Source organism: Sylvia atricapilla, chromosome 4 (genome assembly GCF_009819655.1).
Source record: "Sylvia atricapilla isolate bSylAtr1 chromosome 4, bSylAtr1.pri, whole genome shotgun sequence".
NCBI lineage: Eukaryota > Metazoa > Chordata > Aves > Passeriformes > Sylviidae > Sylvia > Sylvia atricapilla.
The window spans coordinates 38,644,905-38,660,482 of record NC_089143.1 but is presented as its reverse complement, the minus strand read 5'-3'; the positions used below and the strand labels follow the sequence as shown (position 1 = coordinate 38,660,482).

General features: G+C 34.9%; 1 protein-coding gene across 2 annotated transcripts in view; it reads right to left on the bottom strand.

Annotated features, from left to right (window-relative positions):
- Positions 1 to 204: 204 nt before the first annotated feature.
- NEK1 (NIMA related kinase 1) overlaps positions 205 to 15,578 on the bottom strand; it is a 44,270-nt gene continuing 28,896 nt past the window's right edge. Inside the window, exons 21-34 of one of the 2 annotated variants that reach the window (XM_066317608.1) lie at positions 14,830 to 14,925; positions 14,161 to 14,334; positions 12,629 to 12,697; positions 12,315 to 12,546; positions 11,048 to 11,200; positions 10,223 to 10,408; positions 9,516 to 9,636; positions 9,233 to 9,315; positions 8,094 to 8,311; positions 7,376 to 7,530; positions 6,286 to 6,497; positions 4,159 to 4,292; positions 3,747 to 3,879; positions 205 to 1,764 (exon numbers count right to left, since the gene is read on the bottom strand). In XM_066317608.1, coding sequence (XP_066173705.1) covers positions 1,751 to 1,764; positions 3,747 to 3,879; positions 4,159 to 4,292; positions 6,286 to 6,497; positions 7,376 to 7,530; positions 8,094 to 8,311; positions 9,233 to 9,315; positions 9,516 to 9,636; positions 10,223 to 10,408; positions 11,048 to 11,200; positions 12,315 to 12,546; positions 12,629 to 12,697; positions 14,161 to 14,334; positions 14,830 to 14,925 — 1,980 coding nt within the window. In that variant the 3' untranslated portion in view covers positions 205 to 1,750. Of the gene's footprint in view, positions 1,765 to 3,746; positions 3,880 to 4,158; positions 4,293 to 6,285; positions 6,498 to 7,375; positions 7,531 to 8,093; positions 8,312 to 9,232; positions 9,316 to 9,515; positions 9,637 to 10,222; positions 10,409 to 10,859; positions 10,921 to 11,047; positions 11,201 to 12,314; positions 12,547 to 12,628; positions 12,698 to 14,160; positions 14,335 to 14,829; positions 14,926 to 15,578 lie in introns of those variants that run through there. The other variant, XM_066317609.1, reaches the window with a different exon arrangement.

The following is a 15,578-nucleotide window of genomic DNA, read 5'->3' as shown; positions in this document are numbered from 1 at the left end:
CTCTGAATAAATTATGCAGTGAAAAGTGGAATGGAAGAGAAGCCTGGTAAAGGTTTATTGTGGGAAGTTAAGAAAAAGGAAATAAAGGAAAGGGAATGAGAAGAGAGGCAGCATAGCCCAGAACCAATGCTGTTTTCAACAATTGATCACAGTTTCTCATCAGAAGTAAGAGGTGTTTATCGAAGAAATAAAGATATAAAGAAAAATCTATTAAAGGCAATTTATTATTATTATTATTAGTTTAATTCTCACCGCAGATTCCCACGATACTGCTGAACTAGAGTAAGTTTGGTATCCGTCTAAAAAATTAACACTTTTCAGTGAGCAAAATTTTAATAATGACACCATAAAACAATTATACAAAAATCATATACATATTTTGACAGTTTAAATAATATATATATATATACTTGTTTTTACTTTGTGGAAAAGCAATTTTTGACAGTTTTAAATTATGACTGGTTGTAGCTGAAAAAAAAAAAGAAACCAACCTATTTTTCTCTGGTAGGGCACTTATAAGTTTGACAGTTTATCAAATTCATAACAAGAGACTTACTGTAATGGGTAAAGCTGATGCAGAGATGATGACTGGAAAACAACAGAATCCCTAATGTCTACCCTGTATAGTACTGCTTTGACACAAGGAACAAGGAAATGTGTGTCAGAATAAACCTGGTTTTGCTTGTAGGGTGGTGGAAACCAAGCTATACAATACAGGAGCCAGAAGATATTAGGTATTACACAGCACTTGTGGCTGCAACGTTTCAGTTTCTCCTGTGGCTGCTGGAGCAACGACCAGAACACTCAGACTTCAAAGCCAAACTGGAAACTCCCTCCCCTCTTCAGTTCAACAGTGTAGTACATCATCTTTGACCAGATTACAAAAATTCAAGAGAGGTAAACAAGTGGGATTTTTGGGAAGGGGATAGGAAACGGGAAGAAGAAGAAAAAGAAGGAGAAAAATTTTGGTAAACAGTATTCTAGCTCCAAATGGATTTTACAACCTCAACGCCCCTCCAGACATTTCAATGAGGACTTTTATGTACCAGTTTGCCCTGATTCAGAAACACCACCAAGATATTTCAGATATCACAGAAGCCTCCAGTTTCAAAATACAATAAAAGTGAAATGCTTGAACTGAACCACTAGATTAAGATACTATTAAAATACAACCATGAGAGTCAATAAAAACAAAATAATTTCTTTGTGTAGGTGCAAAGAAAAGCTACTTGAAGTATTATGAGTAAATAGCTAGATGTATTTCCACAAAACAGTAATTCTTCCAACTGTTCTACCATACCAGCTACCTGTTCATACGGCAGAAATTGTGTTTTAATTATAGGTCTCAGTTTTTATCAGAATATATACAGTTACTTATTTCTCTCTCTCTCTCTCTTTTTTTTTTTTTTTTTTTTTTTTGAGAGGTTACAGATTTGGGTTTTTTTATTTCATTTGTTGAAGTTTTTGAGTTTTGTCGATTTTATTTTGTTGTTGTTGGTTGGTTGCTGTGGGTTTTTTTAAAATTTGGGCACTGAATATTTAAGGAACACGTATGCAAATCCACACAAGAGAACTCTAAAGGTATCTCAGTTTAAAAGGCATGTTTTCTCTCTTTCATACAATCAACACTCTTTTTTGAAGTCTTGCCTCTCCTGACCCATGCTACATTCTCCACTACGATTTGTTGTTCAGCTGTGCAAACTTCAGTCACTGATACGTAGTAAGGACTAATAAATTTCCTGAGTCAAGTTTATTCATCATTACCTGTAAAAATAGAAGAGGGGGAGAGTGTGTGAAAAAGAGAGAGACATACTTTTGTAGCCAAGCCAAGCTAGGGCTACAAAACAATCTAGAAACCACAATTCAGTAAGCAATAACACAAGAATCCACTAAGTCTGTCACCAATGAGGTGACCATGACCAAGCTGCCTTAAAGCACTACACACAAATATTGAACATCATGTCATCTTGAATTAATGAATTTAAGGTAGCTGCACCTCAAGTGGCCTGCTTCAGTTAGAACAATCCTCTTAGGAAAGAGCAATGGATTTTCTCCCAACATTTCTTATTTGAAAAGTATAAGGCTTTTGAGACAGAAGCTCATGAAGATCCTTCTATTTGTCACTTGTCCTCTCTCCACCCCTATTAGCATAGGACTTTTTAATTGAAGTGTCTGAAATGTGTAGAATTACTTTTTCTTATCATTTTTTGGATGCTACCACAGATTGGTAAAATACAGAATTAGAACTGAATCTAATAAAAATAGCCACTTGTTAATCAGCATTTTGCAAGATGAAAGTCAGCTCATTTTAATAGGATTCATTCAGACAACAGCTTATAATTTATATGCCAACATTTCAGCAAATTTTCATTTAAGCCTTTTAGCACTAGTTTTAAAATATCCTTAAGAGTAGCAAGAAAAGAAAATGGTGACACTATAATAACCATTTTCTTGTTATTCTACATTGCCAGTCTTTTGGACACTCAAAAAATGAACTACTACGATGTATCTTTCTAAATCTGTTATTAAATCAATAAATTGTGCCTGAAAAATAATTTTCAGACATTTCTCTGTCATACTTCTCTAACACAGCATGAAAACAACATGGAACTGATTGTTCTTACCTAGTAGTTCTATATCAGCAGAAAAAAAAGAATCAGGAAAATGTAATTTGGATTAGAATTTAAAAAAAATTATTATGTTTTTATAACTAGTTTTAAGACACCTCCCCCAAGTATTTACATATAAAAGTCATAGAAAGCCTTACACTTACTTGACCTTGCCCTGCCAATGTAACACATTTGTAAAAGAATTTAAAAGATGCAGAAGGTACTTATTGGTTAACATACATTAGAATATTGTTTTGAAGATTGAAATGCATTAAATGGTGATCATTATACACACTTCTAAAGCCAATATATGATGCTTCTGATTTCTATAAAACTGATTAGAATTTTAAATTTCTTCTTTTTCCCCTCTCCAGTGAAGACTTTCGCCATTAGAAATCTAAAAGTATGTAACAGCAGTTAAATTTTTGACATGAGAGAAATGGAAGAAACCAAAACCATCCCCTCACTGATGGTGGTCTGAGGGGTTGTTCATAAGAGTGACTCTGAGAGATTGAGGAACATCTGCCTTGTAACCTGTGCTAAGCTGGGCAGGGCTCCAGAGCAAAATAAATTATTTTCATGTATTACTGAGATGCACCAACTCAGATGGATGGTGCACACACATCAAGGTCTTTTGAAAAATGCTTATTATAGGATAAGGAGCTTCATGAAATTTTCAGAAAAGGAGTGATGGTGCAACATATTAAAAGTAACATTAGAGAAAGCATAAAATTATTTTAGCTAAAAGTTCATTAATTCTTAAGATAAAATTGGTTTTGATTCTGCAAGTTTTGTGCTGGATTTCCTTTCTCCCATCTGTGAAACTAAACTGTTTTACAGAAATTAAATAATTATACTGTACCTTTTGTAAGCCAATTATTGTTACAGTTGACTCTACATGCAAATTCTGTTAAGTCAGAGCGGTCAGCAAAGTTTGCCACATTTTGTTACAGGAATAAAAACACCCTTTGTTAAAAAAAATTAATTAATAAAGCCAATCAATATACCAAAGCACAGATATGTTGTATATTCTGTGATAGCATGATAATATATATAAAAGTATATTGGAACCTGTATTGAATATGACCAAGAAAGAACACAAGATAAGCCGTAATTGCCAGGATACATTGAGATTACCTTCTTGGTAGGCTCCATCTGCCATAACAAGGTGAAGTATTTTGGCATACAGGTGTTTGTGTTCATTTCCAAGAACAGTCTGAACTATGGTTGAACAAATATCAATATTTTCATCTTCATCTTCAAGTATAGACTAGGGGAAAGAACAAACCATGTTGCCAAAAGTAAAATGGGTATAAAATTAAATAGTTCAAATTTATTAAATGCAATTCATGGTATAACCCAATGCTTTTCTCTTTAACCCAGTGGCCAGGCATCTTCTCTGTTAATATTTTAGTGTGCCAAAACAGTTTAGAAGACTATAAAACTCCCCTTTTATTCTAGTCACACAAAGAAATTAGTTAACTGGCACAGCAAACAGTTCTAGGTGCTTGTTTCTTAAAATATTTCCACTTGAGTTCATTCCACAAACCTTTATTTTCTCATAAACTTCAATTAATTTATCAAAGCCTATTTCCTGTTCCAGGTTATATCTCAACTCTTCTAAATGGCTGAAGATACTATCACATTCTTCACATTCACTGGCAATCTCTCCATCACTATTATCTAGAAAGAAAGAAAACAACAGTAAAATCCCCTCAGTTTTCCTACATTCTTGATGTTGTGTCTAAATCTCTAAAACAAATATCCTTTAAAAGCAACCAAACAGGTAAGCTCAGGAGCACTGGATGATGTTGGCAGACGTTCTGACAATACGCAAGAGAATAGGAATAGTCCCTTTCTTGAAAAAATCCCAAATCCCAAATGGGAAGCATCCAGCTACCCCCTCCAAATCCCCACTCTGACAATTAGCCATAGGGGTATTCAGCCTGAAGGAAAACACAGTATTGTCTTAAAGTAAAATTCCAGTTAGCAAACTAGGTCAAGTTCCATACCACCACTATAAATTTCTGAGGTGAAACTCATGAAGGGTGTGGCAGCTGTCCCACACAGGGGAAAGGACTTCTTTAATGAAGCAGCTGTCTTCCAGCAAAAAGTAAGGACATGCATGTTACCCATCCATTACTTTCTGCCCTGAGATACATCTTGTTCCATGGAGAAAGTCTAAAAAGCCTAGTACTAATTTAGCCACAGAGTTCCTTATTCTTTTATAAGTGCAAATTAAGTGGTGCAATAAGATACAGGAGAGAAATGAGGGTAATTTTGCTTAGGCTACAGAAACCTTAAAAATAGGTTTATAATAGTAAAACATTAGGCAAATCTAACAAAAAGGATGTTTTAAAACACACAAGACAGAATCTCTGTGTAAAATTTCATTGTAAAATGCAAGAAAAAATACTTTCTTAAATAAACATTCAAATTTGGAGAGAACTTGTCTATCAGGGAAAAACTTAATACATTTCAGAGCATATAATATCAAACCTTAAAACACTACAACCTGGTAGATCACAGACTTCATGACATAGTATTTGAACTCTACTACTTACAATTCTTATATATGACTAGTGTAAGGTATAGTCCTGACCAAATCACATCCTTCATTCAAGTATCAACAGTCAAATCAGTAAGAAATTAACATTAAAATAAAAAGAAAAGTTGTAGATGGGTTAAAACACCACCAAGTTATTTCTAATTTTCTATTTAACATCTAGACCTTGAGCAGGTTTTGTCTCAAATTCTATCTGTTACCCTTTTGAAGGCTGGCCTGCCTTCCTCCCTGCCCCAGCAATGAAACTTGAAATTCTTCTGGAGTATCTAGAAGGTAGGACACTGGCATTAAACACTAGCACTTGCAACAGCAACAGAATCACAGATACAGATAGTATTGCATGTGCTGTATTGCATCAGCGCTTCCATAAAACTAAAGACATTAACAAAGTTTATTTTACCTTAAAATAGTTACAGGAATGTATTATTAATGTTCAATTCGTTGAAAATTTTCTTCAATAAAAATTACACAAAAGCTTTGTTTTAGATGTGTTACTGATTTTCTGCATCTTTTCTTAACTATATTTCTAATTGCACTTAATTTTACAGAATTTAAAATACAGAAGTGAGACTTCGGGACATTGTGCACATTTAATGCAAAATGCTCAAAGCACTAATTAATTTATCTGTTGCACTTTTAGCCTGACTGTGTTAATACCTAATTTTGGCTAAGGACAAGGTGAATAATTTCATGTTCCTTCTGATTACCTGTTAAATTACTTAACTATAATTTAAGCTGAATCCCAGATACTCCAGTCATGTCAATTGCCATTTCTTTTTCACACTTACAGCCATGAATTATTCAAGATATACAATGCATTCTGTCTTTGATCTTCCTTGAAGCCAAGTTTTATACAAGTTAGAGAAAAAGGCACTTACCAGCACTACCCAATAAACAGCCAAGCTTGAATTTGCAACATGGAATGTCGCTTAGATGCTGACCTTAGCATTCAGAAAGTCTGAATATTATCTGATTTTATAAAACTTATGTAGAAAAACTATCAATTAGAGCTTTACTTCATTGTAAGTTAATGAAGCTAAAACATTATTCTGTGTCTGAATTTTTAACATGAATAAATAACTTATAAAACAGGTATAATAGAAATTATACCTGACTGCCATTCTTCATTAAGAGCACTTTCACTGCTGGGGTTATTTTCATCTCCTTCATCCAGCTCAGTACCATTTGTTATGCATTCCACAGCATTAGCCTTTAAAGTAGACTCCTCTTCTTCACTCAATTCCTCACTAGGCTGCTCCCTAAGCAACTGTTCCATCGAATCCTGGAGCTCCTGCAAATCTGTATCTGTCTCTCCGAACATACTAAAGGAATGTGGTATAAAGTTGATATAATTAATACTTCGCAAGACAAAACCTGTAGAAAGAGCTCATTTCTTTTGTTAAGCAGCAAACTGAAAAGCCAGCCCAGCTGCAGGGGAAAGAAAAAAAAGAGACACCCTCCACCCTCCCTCCCCCAGCTATTTGTGACCCGAGTCCCACATGACTACTGCATTGATACCAGTGGATCATGCAACACACAAGGAATAAACAGATAGCCCACAGTCTCATAAAAATAGAGTTAAGCCCTCAATTCAATTTAATTAGTAAGGCAATTTCAAAATCTTTATATTCGTGCACTATTACAGAACCCTGGCCAATATAACATTTTCAATCCAGATAAAAATGTATCTGGAGCAAAAAAGAGATCTAGCTCTAATCAGAATAGATACACTGAACTATCCAAGACGTGGGGGTTAGACAATTCCAGGGTCAGATTTTGAAGCCCCTGAAAGAATTTGGGGGACTTGAAGAACATTCTAATACAACAGTAGAGGAGACAAATGAGCAAGATTCCCAGAACATAGTAAAAAAGGAAATATTCAAGAAATTTTTATTTCTAGAAGAGCAATAGCAATCAACTTCGAGTTGCTTGAGCAGAATGCAAGTTGTAGACACCAGACACAGTAGCACTTTAGAGAGATTTTGGGAAGGAAATTCAGACAGCTAGTATATGCAGTATACCCCATTAGCTCCTCAGTTCTCTAGAACAACACTTAAAGTAAATGTTGATTCAATACAAAATTTTTAAAACCTGGGTAAAAATTCCATGCTGGTATAGTGTGTATAACAGTTAGTGTTTACCATAAACATTCTTCATCTAAGATGCCTGTTAAAATACTTGATAAACTTGATACACTCACATATCCTCAGAGTCAGAGGGTCCTTCTTTGGCTTGCTCATCTTCCGTGTCATCTATTTCAAGATTGTGTTGATGCTGCACATCCGCTACACTGGGAACATCAACTAAAGTTCTGTACAGTTTGTAAAGATCTGGGAGTGAACATGTTCTCAACATCTACAAAGGCAATAGAAGGTCTGCTTGGTAACAATATTAAAGACAGTTTGAGTTTACAAAACACTAAAATGACATTTCACTGTTCTTCAGGCTTCCTGCTTCATAGCCAGAAGCTGTGCTAGTAGATTAAATCCTACAGGCAAAAAAATCACTTGGTTGGCACAAGTGACAAGGTATCTTTGCTGCCCTGTTCAGCAATTGTTTATGATGGAAAGGTAGTGATAATTCTAAAGAACTGCACAAAAGGGAGAAAGCAGACAGGGCAAGTTAGGAATGTCTTCATGAACTCCCTCAGTAATGTCTCAGAGAAAGGATGGAATTCTTCCATTAACACCTGGAACATAGAATGCTGAATGGTGAAACCAGAAACTTACACTGCTGCATGAGTGTTGCTGATACCATGAGCACAGTGCAGTTGAACTACAGGGCAGACACAGCTAGACAAATAAAAACACCTGCTGAAAGAGTTGTGCCATCTGTTCTGGCCTCATTCAACTTCATTAAGAAAGTAAGAATAATACTATAGAACAAAAACGTATTTCTTTGTAGTTTTTTAAACTTGCCTTTGGGTCGTTTGCATCAAAAAGTCCTGTAGAGAGTCCAATCAACAGAGAACTTTTGCCTTTATTTCTTGCTGGCGATATAGAACGTGAACGAGGTACAAAAGACTCTTCCTGTGAAGACTGAGCTGACAGAACTGGTGAGGCTGTTGGTACAGCTGCTGGCTGTATTACCCTCTGGAATAAGGGTTCAGCTTGCTGAGAGTCACTGGAACAAGTTTCTGATGTGGCAAAAGAAAGTCTGTTACAAATTTAACTTGATTAAAACACCAAGATACTTAAGAAAACGTAACTACTGTAAATACACCTAACTTAATTTCTGCTATACAATTAGAGGGAAAAGTAGATAGCACTTTAAAAGTATTAAAATATTTTTTATTGTTTTAGTAAATATGATTAAAATGTGAAATTTTCTCATTTTAACTTTTGGAGAATATACAACCCCAGCTATAGCTTTTTCTGTTCTCAGGCCTTCTGTTTGCCCATTTTCCAGTCCATGTCTGATACTGTGTCATCTATTTTCACTTGTTGCTTATCACCTTATACTAGAGTTCTTTGAAGTTATCTCAATATAATTTGCCCAAACGGGAAAAAAAAAAAAAACTATCCAGTTTGCTTAAGCCACCATTAACTAGATGCAAGAGTAACACAAATGATATTTGGCAGTATTGACCATGTTTTTTCTGAAGTTACTTCCCAGACTTCCAAGAACAAGCAATTCTTCTATGCAATAAAGATAAAAGATTGTCATTAGGAGCCACTTATGACATTGAGCTGCAGCTCAGTATTAATTTGAGATGTTCAGAAACAAAGCAACACTTTGAATAAGTAAATAATTAGATCTCATAACATCCTAAACAGTCATTTGAAAAAGCTGCAACACTGAGAAAGTTAACATTTATAATTATGAGCCACTGTCCCGTTCATTTATATACAGTGTAACTTTCTTGTAACATGTTTTCCTCCAAAGTGGCAAACATAATGTCCACAATTCATCTTCCTAATCTTCCAGAAATGTCCTTTTTAGAAGTAAGAACCAAAGAAGCAAACAAAAACTTGCTCTTTTGGGGGTTAATGAAATGAGAAGGGATGCCTCAAGCACCCTACACAGCCAAGCCATGGAACCTGAGACTTGCACTGACCTCCTGGAGCTTCCTTTTGTGGTTGCACCATGTTGAGCTCTGCTTTCTCTGAAGCCGCCTCATTCATTCCGTCAGGTTGTGCCCTATTATACCACATCACATCAAGGGGAAATACCATGTAAAAAATGGTCATTAGTCTATATAAGTCATCAAGTGCACGAAAACTAACACAGCAGCAAGCAATGAAGCTTTAACTAAGTGTGATTTTAACTGACATATCCAAATAAAACTCAGTTAAAGCTCAATTTTGAATTGGAGAGAGAGATCAGTAGAGAGTACTTACGTATCCTCTTTCTCTTTTACCCACACTTCATTGACAGTGCAAGGAAACTCCTTATTCTCCTTACTCTGGTGCATTTTATCTTCCACTTCTTCCAGTACCTCCGCTTCCAAATCATCAGGCTCTAAAACAAAACAGTTATTTCTCTTATTAAAAATGAATCCCAACCAAGCAAAAAGATGGGGGAATACACTTTTTAAGATTACACTTAAATCCTTTAGCTGTAATGATTTTCTGCATTTTGCAGCAACAGCAGAAGTTTTGTGATCTCAGAGCTAAAAGTTTTGCATTTTGTCTGATACCAGAAGAGCATCTCAAAGCTCCAATGAACTGTGAATTCTAAAAACCTCAGTAACATGCCCCCAGAGATCAAAAAGATGCTGGTATCATATAGCGGAAAAGATTCCAGTACAATTGTTGGCGAGAAACAAACCAAAACCCCACCAAATTAACAAAAAATTTGAAGCACTTCAGAATTCTACTTGTACTCAAGTTTTCTACAAGCACACAAAAAATTTTTCTGGAAATTTACTAAATACATTACTGAACAGATTACAAACAGGCATAGAAAGCACCTGATCCTACCTAAAATGCCTTAATAAAAAACTGCGTATTATTTATGGGAAGATATAAAAGTAAACAGGGTCATTACTTCACTTATTGCACTCAATAAACAGATTTTAAGTAGAATTACTGATGAAATGAGTTACCATCCAGCATAATAGGTTTGCTCTGTACCAGGGTGGGTTCAGTTCTTTGAGACTCTTCTGGTACAGTCGTGACAGACTTGGTAACACCAACTTCTACTGCAGACTGAGCTCCAACAGGAGAAAAAGCCTTCTCTTTCTTCTCCTCTGATGAAGACTGATGACCTCCTTCAAGAAGTTCTGCTGTACCTAATAGAAAATGAATCTATTATTTAAACAGTGCTTCACTGTATTTGGGTAATAAACTACACTGGTTAATAAGGTAAGTTAGGAAATTCTGTTTCTTTAAAGGAAAACACAAAGAAAAAGTTTGCATGCTTTTAGTACATCTATTATAAAGAAGAAAGCTAGAAATTTCATATGTTACATTATCATTAGTACAAGTTTATATCTGGAATAAATTTAACTCCTTTTTTCCTTAGAAAGAATGAAGGGCAGCAGTTGACCAGGGGAAAAAAAAAAATCAACTGATATGGTAAGCCACATGCTGCCAACAAGGTTATAGGAAGCATATAATGCAATATTCAGATGATGACGTCCTTGAAAAAAAATAGGATTGTTTCTATTAAAAGGCAAAGTTTAAGACTTTTCAGCAAAATGAAGATCCTTTCCTTTCAGCACACCCTGGTTAATTTCTTACCACTTCACTGAGTTTGAAATATTTTGTGTCCTCCAGTATCAGCTTGTGCTTACATTCAGAACTGAGGCAACACCCAGAAGCAGAAAGCAAGAGAGAATATAAGAATATGCTTCTATTACTTCAAAATTTTTCTCAGTAGATAAATTGTCACTACACTTGGAGTGCAGATAATTACCCACTGTGCTTACCATTTATCTCATCTTGTTCCTCAAGTATGTCAGTTTGCAGCTGCAGCTCTGCTTCTCCGAGGATCCTCAGAACTGAATCAGTAGGGCTTTTGCCCCAGACTTTCCTGTGAGGTTCACCAATATCTAACTTAATTACTTCCCCCAGAGTTTGACCTTTGAGACACAAACACAAAAACTTTTCTAAGTTAGAAAATTTTGTTCATTTTCTATATCATAAACAATCAACCTCCACAAAACTTAAAGCTAAAAAGGCTACAAAGCCAGAACTCCTGTCACCTCACCCCAAGTCTTGCAGCCTAAAGACTGTGCTTATCTGGAGTTTTTCTTCTGCCATTTCCAATCAATAACAGGAGTTATTCAATACCAGTTGACATATGCAACTCAGTAACAGCTCTTTTCAGAAATTCAGGCACTCCAAAAGAAAGCAGTATGAGAAATATTTAACACTGACAGGGAATGGTCTTGAACTTCACTTGAAATGGTAAACTAGAAAGTTTCTTGTCTTGCTATCCCCCCCTTTGGTACTTATTTCTGGTTATTTTCCTTCCAAGAAAAACAGGATATAAAGCAACAAAGAAAAACAGAGTAAAAGAAGTTTCTTGATCCAATATTCTAGCACTATAAAACTACTATGCATAGATGCAAGTCTGTCATATTCTCAATGATTATGTCTTTCTTGAATGTGAAACAGACTTTTAGTAAAATATACTGAAAACAGGAAAAAGCGGTTCCAACCAAAAGAACAGAGAAGGCAGGTAAAAAATCTGGAATAACAGTCTTGATTTAAGAAAGGATTTAAGCTAAGAAAGGCTCAACAGAAATAACAGATATAAACTGAGAAAAATCCTCAGTTGTTTGGGCTTTTTTTACTGATAATACAATATAACAGGATTTTTAAGTTAAATAAGAAACTTTCATATATTTTAAATGCTTTTTATTCTTTTTGTTAAATTAGTGCCTATTTAAAAGACACAAGGAAAATAATCATGCATTTAATTAGGTAACTGTTTATTTTTGAAATTATTTATTGAGTCTCCTTCAGGCCATTTAACTACTCAGCCCGTGCCTCACTCCTTATTTAAGGGAATACATAACCACCCACCTTTTCGAAACAGATAACAAGACTGATACTGAAACTGATAACAAGATGATAATAATAAAGAATACTTGCTTTATAAAAACACATACTCCACATGGCAAACTAATTTACTAATACCACGGTGACAAAAAAAAAAAGAAAAAAAAAAAAGAAAAGAAAAGTACTTACACTCTGTTCCAGAGAGAGAATCTTCCAGCGATAACTGAGCTAGAGGAACGACCAACTCAGATGCCCCAGATTCCCATTTTTTGCGATCTCCCAGAAGTGGCTGGTCACCTTGTTGTTCCTTAACATCTTCAGATCCAGCTGATTCAGAGGTATTTTTACTCCCATTTTTTCCTTTCTCATCTTCCTGAGCTTTAAGATTTTGATTTAATCTCCTCAGAATTTCTCGCTTATTCTGAAAAAAGGACCAGCCTTTGTATTAAGATAGTTCCTTTCCTAAAAGGATACCTAAATGAAACTGTATATACAATACGTACTTGTATTGTAAAATCTGGCTTTTTTATTTCCTCCTCAGATTCCTGCACAGCAGTTATTACATGTTCATCCTTTAAGTCCAAGAAGCATGAAATAGAAAGTAAAAGGACATGTCAGAAAAAAAATTTCTTGAGAATAGTAATAGACATAATAAAATCTTTCCAACGACAATTGCAGGTAGACTCAAACAGAATGCTTGATTATTCAGTTTTATTCTGTTCCAAAGACAAAATTTCAAGGGCACCTTCCATCTTTGAACCAATCACTGTCTGAAAGTGATGAGCAAATGAATCATCCAATTTAAACAGACAAACGAGATTTCAGAGCATGAAACACGTAGAGATAAAGCCAGAAATTACCTCTACAGCAAGATGCCACCAAATTCCTATGCTACAAATGAGTAATTCTACAAGAGAACCAAAACAGTAGCAAGCACAGAATCAAGTATAATTTGTGAAGAAAAAAAAGAAGGGAGAAGATACAACTTTAAGTGATATGTAAATAAGCAAACTTATTGAAGGCAAGAATGTAGAATTTATAATCTGTGTACAAGGCTTGTATTGTCCATTTCCAATTGGTCTGGGTGCTATTTTTTAGTCTGTTATAGTCACAGTCTTGCATTACTGTGAGACAAAGTGTCCACGCAGGAAAAACATGCTAATGATTTTAGTATTTGTTGTGATTTATTTTTCCAGCTATCATCTGACATCTTTCAGTGTACTACATTTTATATATACTCTTTATTGTAAGTTTCACTCCATTCCCATAGTCATAGCCTTCAGCGTTGAATACAGTGTATTACACTACACTGAAATTTAGAAATGGCTTAGGTACAAGTATGCCAGCTAGCATTCAAGTTAATGCAGACTTGAATGTACAAGGTTAAACACACCTGCTCAGTTTCACAATTTTAATATAAAGCAGTTGAGTGGAACATGTAAGTATTTATAGTATCAGGACTGAGAGTATGCAAAATAGAAATGACAATGCTCTTTTAGACAATAAGAAGAGATAGCACTAACAGATTCAGGAATCTTAAGCTTTGTCTTCTCTGTAATACTCAGCACATTCAAGCTCACTGAAAATAATCAATCATCAATATAACATAATCCTATAATTCAAAATTTATCTGCTCACTTCCTCTGAGTAACCAGCTCATTGACTCCTCCCGTCAAGAGGCTGATGAAAACGATGGAAGTTGATGTCTTCTTCGACTAAACATAACTGCCCTGATCAGAATGGAAACTGCAGCCTAGGGTTTGTCATAAGCTATTTTGTTCAAAACATGAATTTCACTTTGAGAGTACAGATGTGCTTCAACAGCTTCCAAGCTTTGGTTTCTTTTTACTTTTTTTTTCTTTTTTTTTTTTTTTCTTTTTTTTTTTTTTTTTTAATTTCTTTTCCCTAATTAGAAGCAACAAATGTCCTTAACAATTTTGTTTCTACCTAACCTATACATTTTCTCTATATTCTCTTGCCAAGCATTATTTATTTCCTTTCCACTCATTTTACCCTCTTAAGCAAAAGTACCTACCACACCCACTTCCTTCAAAGCAGAAGTCATGGAGATGACAGGTACACCAGGCTTCATTGGGAGTTGTGGCTTAGGAAGAGCTGCTCCAGGCTCTTGTAGTTCATTCAGAGGACTATGTTCTATAGCTTCCACATGAAAAGGCACATTAGGATTCTTTACCCCTTTTGCAATCAGCTGTATAGATTCAATTAAAAAAAATTAAATAAAAAATTAACTTCAAGACTTTGCACATTAAACACAGTATTATCAATTAGTCTCATGTAATCCTTACAAAAGGACAATAATGCCACACATTCATATAAAACACAACTACCCACTGCACATCAGTTTGTTAGCTTTATATCCTGCTTTTTCTAGTCATATTATTATTACTAGTTGGACATCTTGTTCCATAGCACACAAAAGTAAAAGAAGATAAAATAAATTTTGGTCATTACCAGACCATTAATAATTGGGGTTAATCCTAACGATTCTTAGGTTTGACATTTTAAAGTCTTCCTGCAAGCATACCTAAGATTAGGCTTCTAATTAGGGAATTCTGATTGATACAAGATACTCTCTCTCCACTTTCAGAACTACTTGTCTTGAAAAATCACAGTATAGGATTTTATTTAAACAAAGATATGGCCCTACATACTTTGACTGCAGGTGACAGATTTATTTTCTTACATGTTCTTCCCAGGCTCTTTTCTCTCTTTCATATGCTTCCTTTCTCTTTCGCTCCAACTGTTCCTTCAGAACTGCAGCACGAGCATTTGCTTGGGCCTACAGTAAACAAGGCAAAAAAAAAGACCAACATAAAATCATCAGCAACCTAGTTCACGGAACATCTTAAGAAGGAATATTCCTTAGACTACTCATTTCCCTTTCTCTCACTACTGTACAGACTGTGAAAGGAGGACTTCACTGACAAAATCACCACACAAGTATAACAACTGGTCTTTTATGTTGGAATACTGGCAACTCCTCAAATTTTAATTACAGTTTGATTTGCACGGTTGCATTTTTAGTGTACATCATAATCTTAAACAGAGTGATGTAAAATTAGAATCTTTACTTGAAATTAGTTTCAAAAAATATTCAATATTCAGTTTAAATTTTACCAACTTACTCAAACACAAAAAATGTCACTGTTTCATCTCTAGTTTTTGGGTTAGGCACAAAGTTAGCTTGTTTTTACACTGTACTTTGCAGATGATGGGGGAAAAATAATACAATTGATAAGAGCAATACTTGCTATGTATAATATTGTGAAATAGTTATTGATATAAAGCCAACACATGGAATAAAGTTTTAATCAAACAAGAGATTTCTGTGAAGTGCATCCCTTTTAAATGTAATTCATCACAGGGTTACAGAACTCAATCCACACATAGCCCATGTCAGCCCATTTAAGGAGTTTTGCCTTCCTTTATTCT